The sequence below is a fragment of the Canis aureus genome, chromosome 21 (genome assembly GCF_053574225.1).
Source record: "Canis aureus isolate CA01 chromosome 21, VMU_Caureus_v.1.0, whole genome shotgun sequence".
Classification (NCBI taxonomy): domain Eukaryota; kingdom Metazoa; phylum Chordata; class Mammalia; order Carnivora; family Canidae; genus Canis; species Canis aureus.
The window spans coordinates 43,786,334-43,802,176 of NC_135631.1; the positions used below are offsets into that span (position 1 = coordinate 43,786,334).

Here is a 15,843-nt window from a genome sequence, read left to right on the forward strand (position 1 = left end):
TCTTCCAGTTTTGTAGGACAGTTGATTCCAGGTCTGAGATGCTGTCACAAATGAGTCATGCTGGACTCTGTTACCAAAGTGCTGGCTTAATCCCTCCCTCTCCTTGCCGTCCCCTGGCCACCCTGCTTCTCCGCCGTCCCCACTGCTCCATCGCTGCTGGACGCATCTGCGGGGTGCACAGCTCGGCAAGCTGCAGATGAGAAACGAGCCCATCCCCCGTGTCTAGAGTGCCCCCCAAAACTCAACCATAATTCTGTTTAGGGGTCTCCAGATTCACAGGCTAATTATCAAACAGGATGGAAAGGAGGAGAGGCACAAAACTCTTCTAACTTCTAGCAACTTTTTGACAGATGTCTTCCTCATTTACTTCTTCTGTTGGATCAGGGGAGGTCAACGAGGTGGAGGCAGGTAGGGTTCCCTCTGAACTTAGCTAGTCAAGGCTCAGCAGAGTCTGTAGGTGGATCAGCTGCTGAGGGTCACGGGGGTGCAGAGCGGGGTGGCCCTGCGGTATCACCGCGCAGAGAGCTACGAGGGTCCTCACCAGGTGCCTCAAGTTCATCATCTGTTAGTAATGAGATCCCACGCAGTGACCCATGACCTTTCAGCCCGGCCACCAGATGTGGAGGAAGCCACCATTCATGACATTTCATGTCACCTCGGCATAAACGTGCGGTGCCTGCTCCCAACACCACGTGGCAGGCTGGCAGGCCTGGGCCCTGGCTTTGCTGCCGTGCTGCGTGGCATTCCTCTCCTTGCTCAGGGGCATGCCAGAGGTCCAGGGCCCCGGGGTGCGTGGGCACTCTAGCATTCTGAGCCCCCCTTTGCTCAGCTTCTTGCTGTCCCTCCAGGGGACCCTTGATGCATACTTTTAGGCTGGAAGAAACGAACTAATTTGGAACCTGGTTTGGGAGAGTATCATCATGCTTTCTGCTTGGGACCTAATCAGATGATTTGGGAATAGAGGAGAGAGGCCCTAACTTGTATCCAGGACCGCTGGCCTGCACCTCCCCTCTCTGCAGGCAGGCCCTTCTCAGTCGATCCTCCCTGCAGATATTTCATTTAAAGGGGAGTGTTTATGACTCCATGTCAAGGCCCTTAATACTACCAGAGTGACAAGGCTCCCTGACAGGCACTGCCCATGCCGGGTTTGGATGGACCATGAGCCTAGTGGGTCACGATGGAAGATCAGCTTCATTATCTAACCTGTGCATGTTCTTGTGTCGCAGACCCTCTATCTCAATTTCCCGTTTCTGACTGCATTCTGGGGCAGAGTCGGCGTAGAGGGGTAGAGGTGGGGGCTGGGAGATGGGGGGGTGAGATGGGCAGCCCCTCCCACCATCTCTCCCCCTGAGGCCAGATCTCAGGTGTGCATTAACCTTCTCTAAAGGGCACAGAACATGGCGGCCTGGGTAGCTCAGCCGTTTAGCGCCACCTTCAGCCCAGGGCGTGATCCTGGAGACCCTGGGTCGAGTCCCACATCAGGCTCCCTGCATGGAGCCTGCTTCTCCCTCTCTCTCTCTCTGTGTCTCTCATAAATCAATCAATCAATCAATCAATCAATCAGTCAATCAAGGGCACAGAACCTCCAAGCTGTGAAACGTGCTGCTGCAGTGCTGAGCATTCTCTGCCCTTTACTGCCATCCTGTATGCGTTCCTGGGAAAATCAGGTATTGCACCATAAAACTTCTTTACGGTCTGGGCCATACTCCTCTTTTCTCAGTTTCCTCTCACAGCAACAGCTTCCCAATGCACAACCACAAAATCCTCTCTGTGCTTCTTCCTGGTCCCCATCATGGTCAAAACTGGGAGTGGAAGTACCCAAGCCCCAATTGTGGGCCTCTTTAGGATCTGTATTCTCCCAGAAACATATTTCCTGTTACAGTAAACACAGACTGCCTGTTCTAGAGTATCTGACAACTATTGTGTAGCACAACACAAACAAATTTCTGATAAAAATCACAGAGCTGGGAGCCCTAACTTGGTCTAGACCCCGGGGGTGGGGGTGGGGGGTGAGACCCATGGACCGAGCCACTTAAATCCTGCCAGCAGTTCTCCGATCCCGTCCTAAGGTGAAGACTATTTCAGCAAAGTCAGCCTAACGGACCTTTCGGTTATGGAAAATTAGAGCCCCTTTTTGGTTCCGGCTTGGAGGCCACAAGGAGTGAAGCCGCTCTACTTCAGAAGCCTGACGGTTGTCTTTATTGTGAGTTGACACTATCTCGGCCAATTATTAGGTTATTGGCTAGAGGTGGTCCTGAGTCTGGGTTTTAAACAAAAGCTGATTTTCTCTCTCTTTCTCTCTAAGAGAAGGTATAAATCCCAAGGAGGGGAACATGTGCAGAGATGCTCCTGCCAACAGCAGCTGGCGGTGGGTGAGGCCAAGACAAAAGCAGAGCTAGCGGGGTGCTGTCCCTTTGGCATCTGGTCTGGAAGCAGGGACGGGCTATATGTTTTGTCTTGTTTTGTTTTGTCCTAATCCTCAAACGTTCTACTACTACCCTCAAGCCTTTAGCTAGGTTTTGTAAAACTGGTCTTTGCTGTGATTTAGAAGATAAATGGACAGGCCTGTGGCCACACTTTGGGGGACTGTTCTGGGCAGTGTGGGGCAGGCTAGAGAAACTGGCTGAGAGGGACAGTGGTCTGGGGATGGTGGCGGAAGAGGTGGCTCAAGGTGATCTCAGCATACCTGGGGAGGGATAACTAATCAAGGACTGAGGGTCCTGCATACCAGCATCATCAGAGGATGCGTTCTTCTCTGGGCATTAAATGGGGCGGTGACCCCTGAAGACCTGAGAACTTGGGAATCGCTCTGCTGTGCTTAGGGTTGGAACCTCTTGGGGAGCCTGAGTGGCTCTGTCGCTGAAGCATCTGCCTTCACTCAGGTCATGATCCCAGGGTCCTGGGCTCAGAGGAGAGCCTGACCCACGTCAGGCTCCCTGCTCAGAGGAGAGCCTGCTTCTCCCTCTCCCTCTGCTCCTCCCCCTGCCTGTGCTCTCTCTCTGTCAAATAAATAAATAAAATCTTTAAAAAAAAAAAAAAAGAGAAAGGGATGAAACCTCTTTAAATTACAACAGCCACGAGCTCTACCCTTAGCCTCCCCAACACGCGTCTCCTCCAACTCCTGTGAGGTTTCCACAACACACTTGTTGATGTTTTGAACAGAGAAGATAATCTGAACTCTCCAGTAATGTTTATTTCTGACCCTGTCATCCTTTCTGGAACCCATGTAAAAAATGGGAAACATGGCCAAATCCAAATAACACATACCATCATGTTCAGAACACCAACTATTCAGTCCTAAGGAATACCTAGAGGTAATAAAATAAACATCCAAAGGCAATCTGGTGCCTATTTTTAACTTACACACGGCTTCCTCACTCATTACCAGTTATTTCATACCCATTTGTCCCCTGCTAAAATGTAGCTATGCTCTGAAAATATAGACGGAGCCCCATCAAGGAAACTTACTTTCTATTGGGACTCCATTCGATAACCAGCTAATTCTGGGTTTGGGATTGCCATTAGCTCTGCAGATCAATGTCCCATCTTCTCCTGGGGACAGCACAAGATTTTGAGGTGCCATGATCCAGTATGGAGCCGCTTTATTAAAGAAAGGAAAAAAACCACAAACATTTGAATCATACAAGTGTTTTAGAAAATTCAAGATATTGAACTATTTTAATAATAAAGGTAAGTATTTTGCAAAACATCTGTTGGCTTCATTTTTTAGGAGTGAATACATTTATAAGTGATGCCTCAAAGAACATTTCAGATTTTTAAAAGAATGTTTAAATAATAATATTAATACCACTATGTATTATTTCTAGGCCCCTTTGATACAAATACCATCTTGTTTTGCATTAAATTAATCAGATGTTTAAAAGGTAACAGATTTCACTAAGGTTGTAGAGCAATTTATAGGAACAGATAGGGCTAAGAAACACAAATTTAAATTCTGAGCCCTGCAGGATACACATAATTATAAAACTAGGAAACAAGTTAAAAAAGTTTGCATGTTTGAGAAGTTGCAAAATTAGTATAGAGAAGTCCCATGAGTCCTTCTGTCTCTAATGTCACCTTATACAGCGATGGTACAGTTATCAAAACAAGAAATTATTAGAAATGGTTCAATACCATTTGCTAAGCTACATCCTAATAGGATTTCCCCAGCTCTTTATCCAATGCCTTCTTTCTGTCCCAGGACCCTGTCCTGGATACCACCTCCTGTTTACTTATCCCATCTCCTTTCTGATTTCTTCTAATTGGGCAATTTCGTGATCTTTCCTTGCCTTTCATGACCTTGACGCTTTTAAAGAGTGCCCATTGGTCATTCTGTAGAACATCTTTCAACTTGGGTTTGTCTGATTTTATCTCATGATTACACTGAGGTTTTGAGTGATGGATCCTTCTTACTGCATCATTTCAGGGAGTACATGATACCAACATGACTTATTACTGCTTACGCTAAACTTGAACACTTGGTTAGGGTAACATCTGTCAGGTTTCTCCTCTGCAAAGTTGCTATTTACCTGCTTTCCATAATCTGTTCATTAGAAATGAGTCACTAAGTCCTGGCCATACTCAAGGGTAGGGAAATTCAGCACCATCTCCCTCCCAGAGGAATGGTAAAGAATTTGTGGGCCTTATGTTAAACCTGCTTCCATAATTAATTTTTGGAGTGTGTGTGTGAGAAGAAATATTTTGAGGCTAAGGGGATACCCTGTTTTTCCTTAAAGTTTCATCCATCTTTCATCACTGGCTTTCGCCTGCAGCAGGTATAACTGCAGGATTTTAATAGTGATTTTCGATTTCCCTCATTCTTTCTACAGCTATTAATTGGAATTCTTCTATGAGAAAGATTTGAGGAATTGAATTTTAACCTGATTTAGATGCACTCTAAATAGTAATGAGAAGGGATCAAGCATCAAGAATGTTGATATAAATTTACACTTATTTTTGAAGAATATAATCAAAGGCATATTTAATTGAAGATTCACGACTTCTCATGAAGGCAAGAGCCATATATTTGAAACAGCTGTATACCTTTAACTGTGACAGTAATGGTATGATGGATAGCTCCCAAGGCGTTTTTAGCTATACACTGGTAATTTCCAGAGTCTGCTTCTGAAACCTGAATGATCTGCAGAGTTTTCTTGAAGTTCCTATAAAATGTCCGGTTGATGGGCAGTGTTCCATCTTCTTTTATCCAGTAAATAATTGGGGTAGGCCTGATAAGATAAATAATTGATAGTGTAAAAAAGAAGCTCACCTAACTGCTTTTGAGGGCGAATTTCCATGCAAGTTGGTAACAGATTCTTTGTATAAAGATCAAGAGAAATATAAAGACATTGTAACTAGCATCGCACTTTTATAAATAATGCTCAAAACCCCATATTTAAGTCTGTAAGCTAACACTGTCACATAAGTGGCACCATGCTAATACACGGCACACCATGAACTTTGACTTCGCTGAGGCAATGAGCATGCTGGCATAAGTGACTTTACTGAAGGGACCTCATTATGTTCTTCAAAGTTTCTGGGTGAGACACTCTTGGAAAATGTTACATGAAGGAGTATATCAATCAAAAGGATTACTACAGGGATGCCTGGGTGGCTCAGTCAGTTAAGCATCTGCCTTTAGCTCAGGTCCTGATCCCAAGGTCCTGGGATCAAGCCTTACATCAGGCTTCCTGCACAGCGGGGAAACCTACTTCTTCCTCTCTTCGTCCCCTCACCCATGCTTGTGCATGCACTCTCTCTCTCTCTCTGAAATAAATAAAATCTTTTAAAAATTTTTTTAAAGGATTACTAGGATATTAATGATACTGAGTGTTTTTTTTTTATCAGCTAGAGTTAAAAATGCAGAGAAAGAGCTTATACACATTATTTGTGCCCATGACCTTTTATACACACTTCCCTATTAAATATAAGAAATTTGATCTAGGGACTTTAGCAGATTTTCACGTGGGTAAAATAAAAATCCATTGGATGCAAACATTTAACTAAGCACCAAACTACAGACCACGCACTGAGCTGTGTGTTGGGAAGATAAAGACAAAAAAAAAAATGGTCTAGGCCCTCAGGAAGATCACGATATTTGTCCTTAGAAATGCAAGTGGGATTAATTAATTGATAATCTGCACCTCACGTGATCTGAAGGTGAATGTATAACAGGGATAGAAGCATGAGGTCAAACTAAGTCATGGATTATTCTCAAGGCCTGCTTACTACTCCCCTAAGCAGTTGTTAAGAATTAGAAATATTTTGATTCTGTGAGTCCTACAGCTATTGGTTTATAAATGACAGAGCCCCAATCTTATTTTATAACATACTAAGATTTTAAAAATTCTTTTGGAAGTTTTATGCAATTTCCAAATATCTACCATATTTTCGTTTTTACTATTATAATAGACCCTCGGTGGGAAGAAGAATCACAAAATCATGAGAATGGGTATCTCTACTGCCAAAAGGTTGGAGGTTGGTAGATTAGACCACTTTCTAATACCATAATGATGAAAATTGCAAGGGTTTGGGGTATTTTGTTTTGTTTTTAAATTCTGGTGGGAAAGATATATAATCTAATATATCTTTAAGCGGGGGGGTTGCTAGTTTTCAGTTACTTGAAGAACTGAGTGGCGTGTACTGTGATTTCCTGACATGACCAGCAGAGGTCTCCATGTGTCGTCTCCTGCAGTGAAGCCATCCCGCTGCGTTACCAAGTCAAGGACAGCACAGATCGGAACATGGGATCACAATATTTCTGAGATTCCATTCAGTGTGTCCAGCAAATGTGCCCATATCAACAGTACTTGCTCTGTGCCAGGCTTAAGAGGGAGCTATGCAGAAACTTGCCTCTGATGCACACCTAACATAACAGTTGTTCTTGTATCGGAGCTGAGGCCTTCCTGTAGCCCTGGTCAAGGGCACATAACTTCTGAGGGCAGCGTCAGCTTTGAGGTGTGCACAGATGAGGGATCTGCAGAGAAGCCAGGCTTATGACTTGCCAACAGGAAGTAGTAGGAGGGACATTGTGCCCGTTCTGAGGCTAGGCCCGAGGAGGGCGTGTGTGCTTCTGTTGTTAGAATAAGCCAGGGGTAGACTGCTTGAGGGACAGGAGAAACTCAAGGCCAAGAGCTGCCCTGCTTGCAGCCAGCAGACCCCCAGAATTGTGAGTCCAGAGCTGAGCTGCCTAGCAGGTGCACGAGCAGGCTCAACCTGAAACATCCCGAGGTAGCCCACGGTGGCAATTGCCCTGAGATTTGTGGACAAATGATTAATGATGAATAGCTATTGTTTTTAAGCTGCTAAGTTTTGAGGCTGCTACCTGATAGTAGCGAAATAATACACCCTAATTACAATCAGAGCAACCATGCGGTGATTACTGATACTTATTTCAAAAGGAACGCTATTACATTAAGAGAATATTTCAATAATAGGAGATTCATGCGGCTTATTCTGAAAACAAGTATCAAATTTTTCTTGATGCTTGAGGGAATTAGTATTAAGACAGTGATTCTTGCTTTGATATCAAGGCCTCTCTACCAATCCACTAGGTTTTTGTAAGAAATGTACATCAAGATAGAAAGCACAGGGGCACGTGGGTGGCTCAGTGGGTTGAGTCTGCCTTTGGCTCAGGTCATAAATTCCAGGTTCCTGGGATGGAGCTCTGAGTCAGGCTCCCTGCTCAGTAAGGAGTCTGCATTTCCCTTTGCCCCTTCCCCCTTGGCCCACCCCCACCCCGACCATGCTTATGCTCCCTCTTGCTCTTGCTCAAATAAATAAATACAATCTTAAAAAAAGAGAAAAGAAAGCATGAACTCACAGCCCCTCTGCAATGCATTCTAGCGAAAGGACATTCCCTCTCAATTCTTCCTTGTGACTGGCATTGCCTTCTGGAGTTAAAAAGGTTGGTGGCCTCTCTCTATTTGATTTAGCTGCAAATAATAAAATCAAATGGATTAAAAGTTATGAATATGTATTTCTAGAAACACAGTTCACTGCCTAAAAATCTAATCCCTTTTCCAAACCACTTAACGCTGTGAAATTTGTTAAATTACACATCCACACTCTCTGCCTTACAAACATTGCTCACTCAGCTGGGAACAGAAACGATGTGGGTTCTGTAAGCACTAATACAAAGGACCATTTTATTCTTCTGCATTCCTTTAATTTGGGTTACATTTTTATGAATTTTTGGCGGGTTGGCAAATTTTCCAAATGTGGACATCGAAAGTCATGTTATCAGACCCTCCAGCCCTTAAAATTAGTGCTGGGGTCAAAGAGAAAATTAACTATATTGTGGAAGATGTTAGGTTTTTCTAAAAGCTGTGACTATGGGAGAGGTAGTTTGGTTTACATGAGGGACAACATTATGGTCACTTCCACTGATTAATCATGAAGGTAAATCTGTGGTGGATGTCTAAATATCAAGATCCTCAAAGTGCAAGATTTATGGAAAACCAAACCAGAAAGTTACTGACAGAGGTCTGGCAAATTATGTGCCATAAATTTAAGAATTTGAATAAGAATTATGAATGTTAGATAATGAATATGAATAAGAATAATGAATGTTAAATAAATTTAAGTTGGTTTCCTCAATGAAAAAATAAAAAAGGCCTCAAGTCAGAGATCTCAGGGAGCCCCTACATTGGCCATCTTCCATTTTATGGAAACCTTGCTTAAATGTGGCCTTATCTTCTGATGGCCTCTCAGAAAAAAACGTAACATAGGAATTATACCACCTTAAGGTTCCATAGCTCTTTACAGTTTCAACACTTAAATGCATTACCTATTTGATGTTCACGGAAACTGAGTGAAGAGGTAATATATGAATTATTCTCATTTCTCAGAAGAGAAAACTGTATACAAGGGAAGGTATTACTTGAGAGAAATGAGAATTTTCCTAAGACTTTAGAAATTGTGGAAGAAATCTTATCTCTCTGAAATCACTTTGGGAATGGTTTTGAGGCCCATCTTTTTCAGGAGTATATTAAAATAGAACAAAACAAAACAAAACAAAACAAAATAAATAAAATAAAATAAAATAAAATAAAATAAAATAAAATAAAATAAAATAGTAAGGCAGGAGTTGTGGCATGCCTACTCTGGTCATTGATAGCAGTTTAATGTTTTTTGCTTTATATCTCAAAGGTAAAAAATGAATATAGCAGAAAATCTGCCTTAGAGATCATTAAGAGGAACCCCATATCCAGAAACCACAATCTTCATCGATAGACTCTATACTTGAGAGTCACACTTCCCTTAAGGAAATCAAATTCTTTTTTTTTTTTTTTAAAGAATAAAGCATTTTTAAATGCTCTATTATAAAAACGATTATTTCCACTGAAGATAGTGGCTTAGTTTTAAACAAAACTAAGAGAAATACTATTGCTGGTTATATGACATTGACGATGTCATGTGAGAACAGATGGGAAATGTGATGATCTACTATCAAAAGCCACTTATTGTTAGTTGCTAAAGGTTACTAACAGACTGACAAGTTAGTATTCCAGCAGGCTAATGCACCCTTATTTGGTTAATGGGAAAAGTTTGTGAACAAGACGAAAAAAGAAAGAAAAATATAATTCTGAACATACACGAAAGAGTTTTTTCCCCAAATCACGTGAAATGGTGCTTTACATGAAAACAGTGATAATAATTTTCATTATTATACATACAACGTGGAAAATGTTTTAGTGACATGATGTAAGCTTAGAGCTAAATTTCGTAGGAAACACGCAGTTGTTCTAGTGGTATTAAACATGGAACCAGGACTTTCATGAAAAAATTAGGTTTAATAGCTATGGAGGTGAAGTTAGTGAACTAAATTCTATGATGAAGGAGAGAAGTAGCGGTTGCAGTCACCGAAACTCACCACTATAAAACTCAGTGTCACTCAAATTAGCAGCTATAGTGTCATTCAATTCATCCACTGAAATAAACAGAATATTATGAAGAATGCAAAAAAGCAGGGGAGAAGGTACTACAAAAAAAGTATCGGGCAACAAAAGCAAACATATATACAGCTATGCTGACCAAGTGCCACCCCTACCAAGAAACACAGACTTTAACTTTGTAAGTGACTGATTACTTCACTCAGCGACCCCAGCTGGTAATATAGAAACAGCTGAAGCTTCAGGCCTGCAGTTACAGGCATGGCGGGGCGTAAAGCATATGTAAATGCTCTGGATACCAAGGAGACTCAGAAAGTTATCATTTAAACAGCAATGGTAATATCACATCAGCAAAGAATGTCAAATACAGCATTCAGGTTATGTGTGCTCTTTACCTGCCAACATGCCAATAACTACTCACACGTAGTTTCCTGATCAATGAACCTGTTTGCCTCAAAGTCATAGTGTTTACTAGTTAATATATTTTATGCAAGCTTGTAAACATCACTGAAAGGGCAAGAGTCAGGAGGCTGAGATCTTACCTGAAATCACCTTCACAGAGATAGGTTGCTTCTGCTGTATGGTCTGAGTGTGATTAAATCTGGCGTAACAGATATAGTCTTCACGGGTGTCCTCCGGAAGAACGTTGGAGAAGTAAAGGTCTCCGTTCAGACCCTGAGAAACCCTCTCACTTTGTGGAAGTCTCTGAAAGGCTGGAGAAAGGCAGAGAGACATCCAGATGATTCCATCACAAAGTGGCCACTTTCCCAATGACCAAGATAAATGTATCTACTAATAGTTTTGTGAACTTCACTGGAATCTCCCCCCCAGCCCCCCAAAGCTCTTCCAGTAAACTCAAGTAACTGTTGAAACAACAGCATGACACATGCAAACTCCAACTGTGCCTGCCAGACCCTCATTTCTCTGGAGTGGGGGCAGAGATGAGATTAGAGTTGCACAGTCAAGTGCTGTATTAAGCAAGTGTGAACCAAAAAAAACGCTTTATGAAACAGTGTGCATGACTTTTCCCAATATTTAACAGTTATGTATAGAGCTGTCAAACCCATAGACACACGTATCTTAGAAAACGCATTTAAAAAGCTTGTAAGAGGGTAGCCCAGGTGGCTCAGCAGTTTAGTGCTGCCTTCAGCCCAGGGCGTGATCCTGGAGACCCTGCATGGAGCCTGCTTCTCCCTCTGCCTGTGTCTCTGCCTCTCTCTCTCTCTCTCTCAGTTTCTCATGAATAAATAAATAAAATCTTTAAAAAACATAAAAAAATAAAAAGCTTGTAAGAAAGTTAACTTGGGTAGCCTCCACATGCTTGGTCAGACACCAAAAACTGTGAGAGCACCTAAATGCGAGCTAAGGCCCATGCAAGGCACCCCAGGCTCCCCAGGCTCCCTCCCCCGCAAGCCCTTGGAGGCATCGGATAGCACACAGGACAATCCACAAGAGCGTGTGGCAATGATGTAATGCTGCAGATGAGCCCTTCAGAGGCCCGCCCAGCCTAGCCTCCTCCCCTCCATGACTTTTTTCTTTCCTTCTAACCTATGACATATTTTTACTTGTCCCACGTGTGCTTTGTTGCCTGTCTTTATGCACTAGAATTTTGGTTCTGGGAGGACAGAGATGGTCTGCTGTAGCCCTTAATGGCACCAGGCCCCTGCAAGGGGCTCCGTGATTCAATGAAATCAAGTCGGCACTCTGACCTTCCAGCTTCACAGCTACCTCCCCTCAGGTCCATTTAGGGAACTGTCCAGCCTCAGGTACTGAAGGATGAAGGACGCGGGGAGGTAGGGCCGCTGATCTACACATGAACTTACACTTGGAGGGCTAATGTGTGTGTTGAAGCTTCTGGCTCAGCTCCCGGAGCCCTAACTGAGAGTTCTGTGCCTCTGAAGTGAGAGAACCAGGAAACCTGCACCTTCCAGTAGCCTTGGGGCTAGGTGTTCTGTCTTCTGGAGGATTCTCTGGTCTGAGCCATGCAGTATGCTCCTCCTACAAAAGGTGCCCTATCTAACATTACATGACATGCAAAATTGGGAGAGAAAGACCGCAGCTCCTTGGGGGCGGGAAAATGTGCATTCGGAGCTTGAAAGAATGCAGGTAGGCCCTGTTAGCCAAGTTCTCAGTCAAGTTGGAGATTTAGCTGGTGGTTGTAAATTCATGATTATAAGCCATGAATGCCTAGGGAAAGAGTTGTTTTAAAAATAACTCAGGAGGGATCCCTGGGTGGCGCAGCGGTTTGGCGCCTGCCTTTGGCCCAGGGCGTGATCCCGGAGACCCGGGATCGAGTCCCACGTCGGGCTCCCGGTGCATGGAGCCTGCTTCTGTCTCTGCCTCCCTCTCTCTCTCTCTGTAACTATCATAAATAAATAAAAATTAAAAAAAAATATAACTCAGGAGGGGCACCAGGGTAGCTAAGCAGTTAAGTGTCTGGCTTTCAATTTCAGCTCAGGTCATGATTTTGGGGTTGTGAGACCAAGCCCCGTGTGGGGCTCCATGCTGGGTGTGGAACCTGCTTAGGATTCTTGCTCCCTCTTCCTTTGCCCCTCCACACCCCTGCTTGTGCTTTCCCTCAAAAAAAAAAAAAAAAAAAAAAAAAAAAAAAGGAAAAGAAAAAGAAAAAGAAAAACCAACTCAGGAAAATAATGTACACTTATTTAATGAACACAAAGAGTTAAAGATAAGCGTACATTTATTCTCTTCTGATTCTTGGTATTTTATTTTTGATGGGTGTTGGTAGGTCAAGTGAAAGGGAATGGGACTTCAAGAGGATGGTAGGACTTTCCTATGACTTTCCCAAAGTTCCTTTGCCTTACACTTAGAAAAAAAAAGGAGGCAGATAGGAAAAACTTGGTAATGTCATCTTGCAAGACAGAATGCTACACAAATCTGAATTCTTTCTCGTATTCCAGATGCAATTTCCTTGGAAAGGTCCAGATCCTTTGCCAACAGCCTAAAATGTAGGTAAATGACACAGCTAAGGAGTACCACATGGAAAACAAAGCTACATATTTAGATGAACCTAAATCTTTACATGTATTCTTCTATTTATTAAGTGAAAAAAGGCTATCGTTTCTGAATTAGAACCAAGGACCGAACGCTGGGCCTCATTTGAGTGGTGACATTTGGATACTGTTATTCTCGACCCCATACACCTCTTGTTTGAATCTGATTTGTTATGTATTCTTTCAAAATCTGTTCCAAAGCTGTGATGCAGTAACAGGAAAATACGTTTGCTCATTTCTTCACTTATGTATTTATTTTTCACTTCTTTGGGATACTTTCCCTGAGTATTTTTATGGAAGAGTCACGATTGGAAATCAAATATTCTAAATTTAGAATTTAGCTTATTTTCTCTTTAGAAATGTGAACAGTGTGAATTCAGAGGAAATCATGGCCCTGAAAATAGACTGTATTCCCTACAAATATTTTGCATTCATTCCCACCGTTCCACCTAAAGGACTCTTCTCAAGGTCAACAGTGATCTCCATGTTGCCACATTGAATAGTTGTTTTTCAGTCAGATAACAAGTTATCTGATCTTTTGAAACTGTTGATTGTTCTGTCTTCTTGACACTTTGCTTCACCTTATCCCAAGGACACTGCTCTCTCTGTTCTTTTCTTCTTCTGTGATTGCTCCTTCTCATCTGCTTTGCTGGTTTCTCCTTAAGTTCCCCTGAGGGGCTCCTGGTCTCCGTACCCCTTCTCCTCCAGTTCTCTCACCCAGCCCCTGGCTCTAGGAGCCCCTCTGCACTACTTTTCCAGCATTGCTTACCAGAACCCTGTATCTGCCTTCCAACTCCTGCTAGGCACCTCCTCATGGCTGTCCAATGGACCTCGCACCTCCAAAACCCTGCTTTCTTGGTCTCCAAGCAGAACCCTGTGCTACCTCTAAGGTAACATGCTAGGCTATTAGCACAGGAGGTTTGGGCGGGGAGGTGAGGCAGCAATCAAGAAGACCCTTAAGAATAAGACTGCGGTAAACAGATGTGAAATAACCTAATGGATGACTTCATTTGTGCCTCAGTTTCCTCATCTAAAAAGCAGAATTACCTCATATCTGTCAGAATAACTATTATTATAAAAAACCTAATAACAAGTGTTGGTGAGGATGTGGAGCAAAGGGATGCTTGTGCACAGCTGGCGGGAAGGCTAGCTAGTGTGGCCAGTACAGCAGTTCCTCAGAAAGTTAACAATAGAGCTACCCTACAATCCAGCAATTCCACCTTCTGTGTACTTATCCAAAGAAAATGAAAATACCAATTTGAAGAGACACATTATTGCAGCACTACTCACGATAGCTAAATATGGAAGCAACCCAAGTGTCCATCCACAGATGAATGGATAAAGAAGTGGCATATATACAATGGAATACCATTCAACATTAAAAAGAATGAAATTTTGCCACTTGTGATTATATGGATGGACCTAGAGAGTATTACACTAAGCGAAATAAGTTAGACAGTGAAAGACAAATACCATATGATTTCACTTATATGTAGTATCTAAAAAAACAAAACAAAAGACACTCACAGATGTGGGAAAGAAACTCTTGGTTACCAGAACTGAGGAGGGGCTGGGGGGTGGGCAAATAGGCGAATGTAAAAAAAAAGAAAAAAAAAAAAGAAATAAGCGAATGTGATTAACGAACACCAACTTCCAGTAATAAAATGAGTAAGTCATGGGACATAATGTACAGCGTAGGGAAGAAGTCATATTGTAATAACTCTGTATAGTGACAGATAGTAATGAGACTTATTGCAGGGATCATTTCGTAACGTGCAAAAATATGAAATCACTATGATATATACCTGCAACTAACAGGACATTATTATACTTTAATAAAAAATAATGTAAAAAAATAAAAAGGAGATGAATAATCAGACATGCCCCATAGAGCTGTCATAAAAATATTGATGCAATAACCCATGTAAAGTTCTCAGCAAAGGAACTGACACTTAATAAACACCCAATAAATATTAGCTGTTGTTGGAGATTAAAAAAAAATAACCTAAATGAAAAAATATAACACATCCCAAATAGCTTGATTCCCTGCCCCACCCCCATCCATGGGCTTCTGCTGTTCAAGGAGATGGTGATTCCATGTCGCCAGCTGCTCAGTGTTCAACTCTATCTTCATCTTTGGTCGTTTCCTCTCGTGCCCCCAGCCTGATCCTAATATATCCTGGAGGCTCTACATCCAAAACATATCCAGAAGCGGACCATTTGTTCTCCACTTGATGGCCCTGACCCGAGTCCATGTCTCCGTTAGCTCCTGCCTGGATTTCAGCTGTGGCCTCCTGGCAGACATCCCTACCCTGCTGTTGTCCCCTCTGGAAGCCACACAGGAAATGAAGGGATGCTACTGCTATGCCGTTAGGTTCAGGTGCAGTCACTCCTTCGGTGTCTCCCTACTTAATTCAGAGCAAAAGCCAAAGCACTTTGTACTGAGCCTTGGACTTCTCTAACCGTGTCTGTCTCCCTCCCTCTGGGCTACCTTGGTCTGGCCACAGTGCCCTCTGGGGCTTTTACAGGCACCAGGATGCTCCTGCCTGGGGCCTGCCTGTTTCCGTCCACCTGGACATTTAGGGGCCTGTCTTGCTCTCTCATTCCTTTAAGTCTCTGCTCAAAACTGCTTATTTTTCTTCATGGCATATATTGCCAACTGACACCTACATTATAAGTGCATTTATTTCTGCTTCCATCTCCACCTCTAACTATTCCCACTGCATAGAATATGAACTTGGTGGAAATAGGAAATCTGGCTTATTTTGAGCGGTGCCTGGTACACAGTAGGTGCTCAGGAAAATCATGTTGCTTATTTCCTGACATGTCATTTATTTCAACGAGCTTTTATTTTCTTTGAGCATCTCTGAAACATTTTATAAGCATTTTAGGAATCACAAGAGTTAACAGTTCATTGTGACAGCAAATCATCCTAAGAA

General features: G+C 42.7%; 1 protein-coding gene across 20 annotated transcripts in view; it reads right to left on the minus strand.

The window, feature by feature from the left end:
* Positions 1 to 15,843, minus strand: part of NRCAM (neuronal cell adhesion molecule) — a 275,969-nt gene that overhangs the window by 52,046 nt on the left and 208,080 nt on the right. For 15 of the 20 annotated variants that reach the window (XM_077864057.1, XM_077864075.1, XM_077864073.1 and 12 more), the window contains 5 exons: positions 10,436 to 10,606; positions 9,875 to 9,931; positions 7,823 to 7,934; positions 5,044 to 5,228; positions 3,469 to 3,600 (listed from right to left, as the gene is read on the minus strand). In XM_077864057.1, coding sequence (XP_077720183.1) covers positions 3,469 to 3,600; positions 5,044 to 5,228; positions 7,823 to 7,934; positions 9,875 to 9,931; positions 10,436 to 10,606 — 657 coding nt within the window. The remainder of the gene's footprint in view (positions 1 to 3,468; positions 3,601 to 5,043; positions 5,229 to 7,822; positions 7,935 to 9,874; positions 9,932 to 10,435; positions 10,607 to 15,843) is intronic. The other 5 variants (XM_077864077.1, XM_077864076.1, XM_077864069.1 and 2 more) reach the window with 1 other exon arrangement.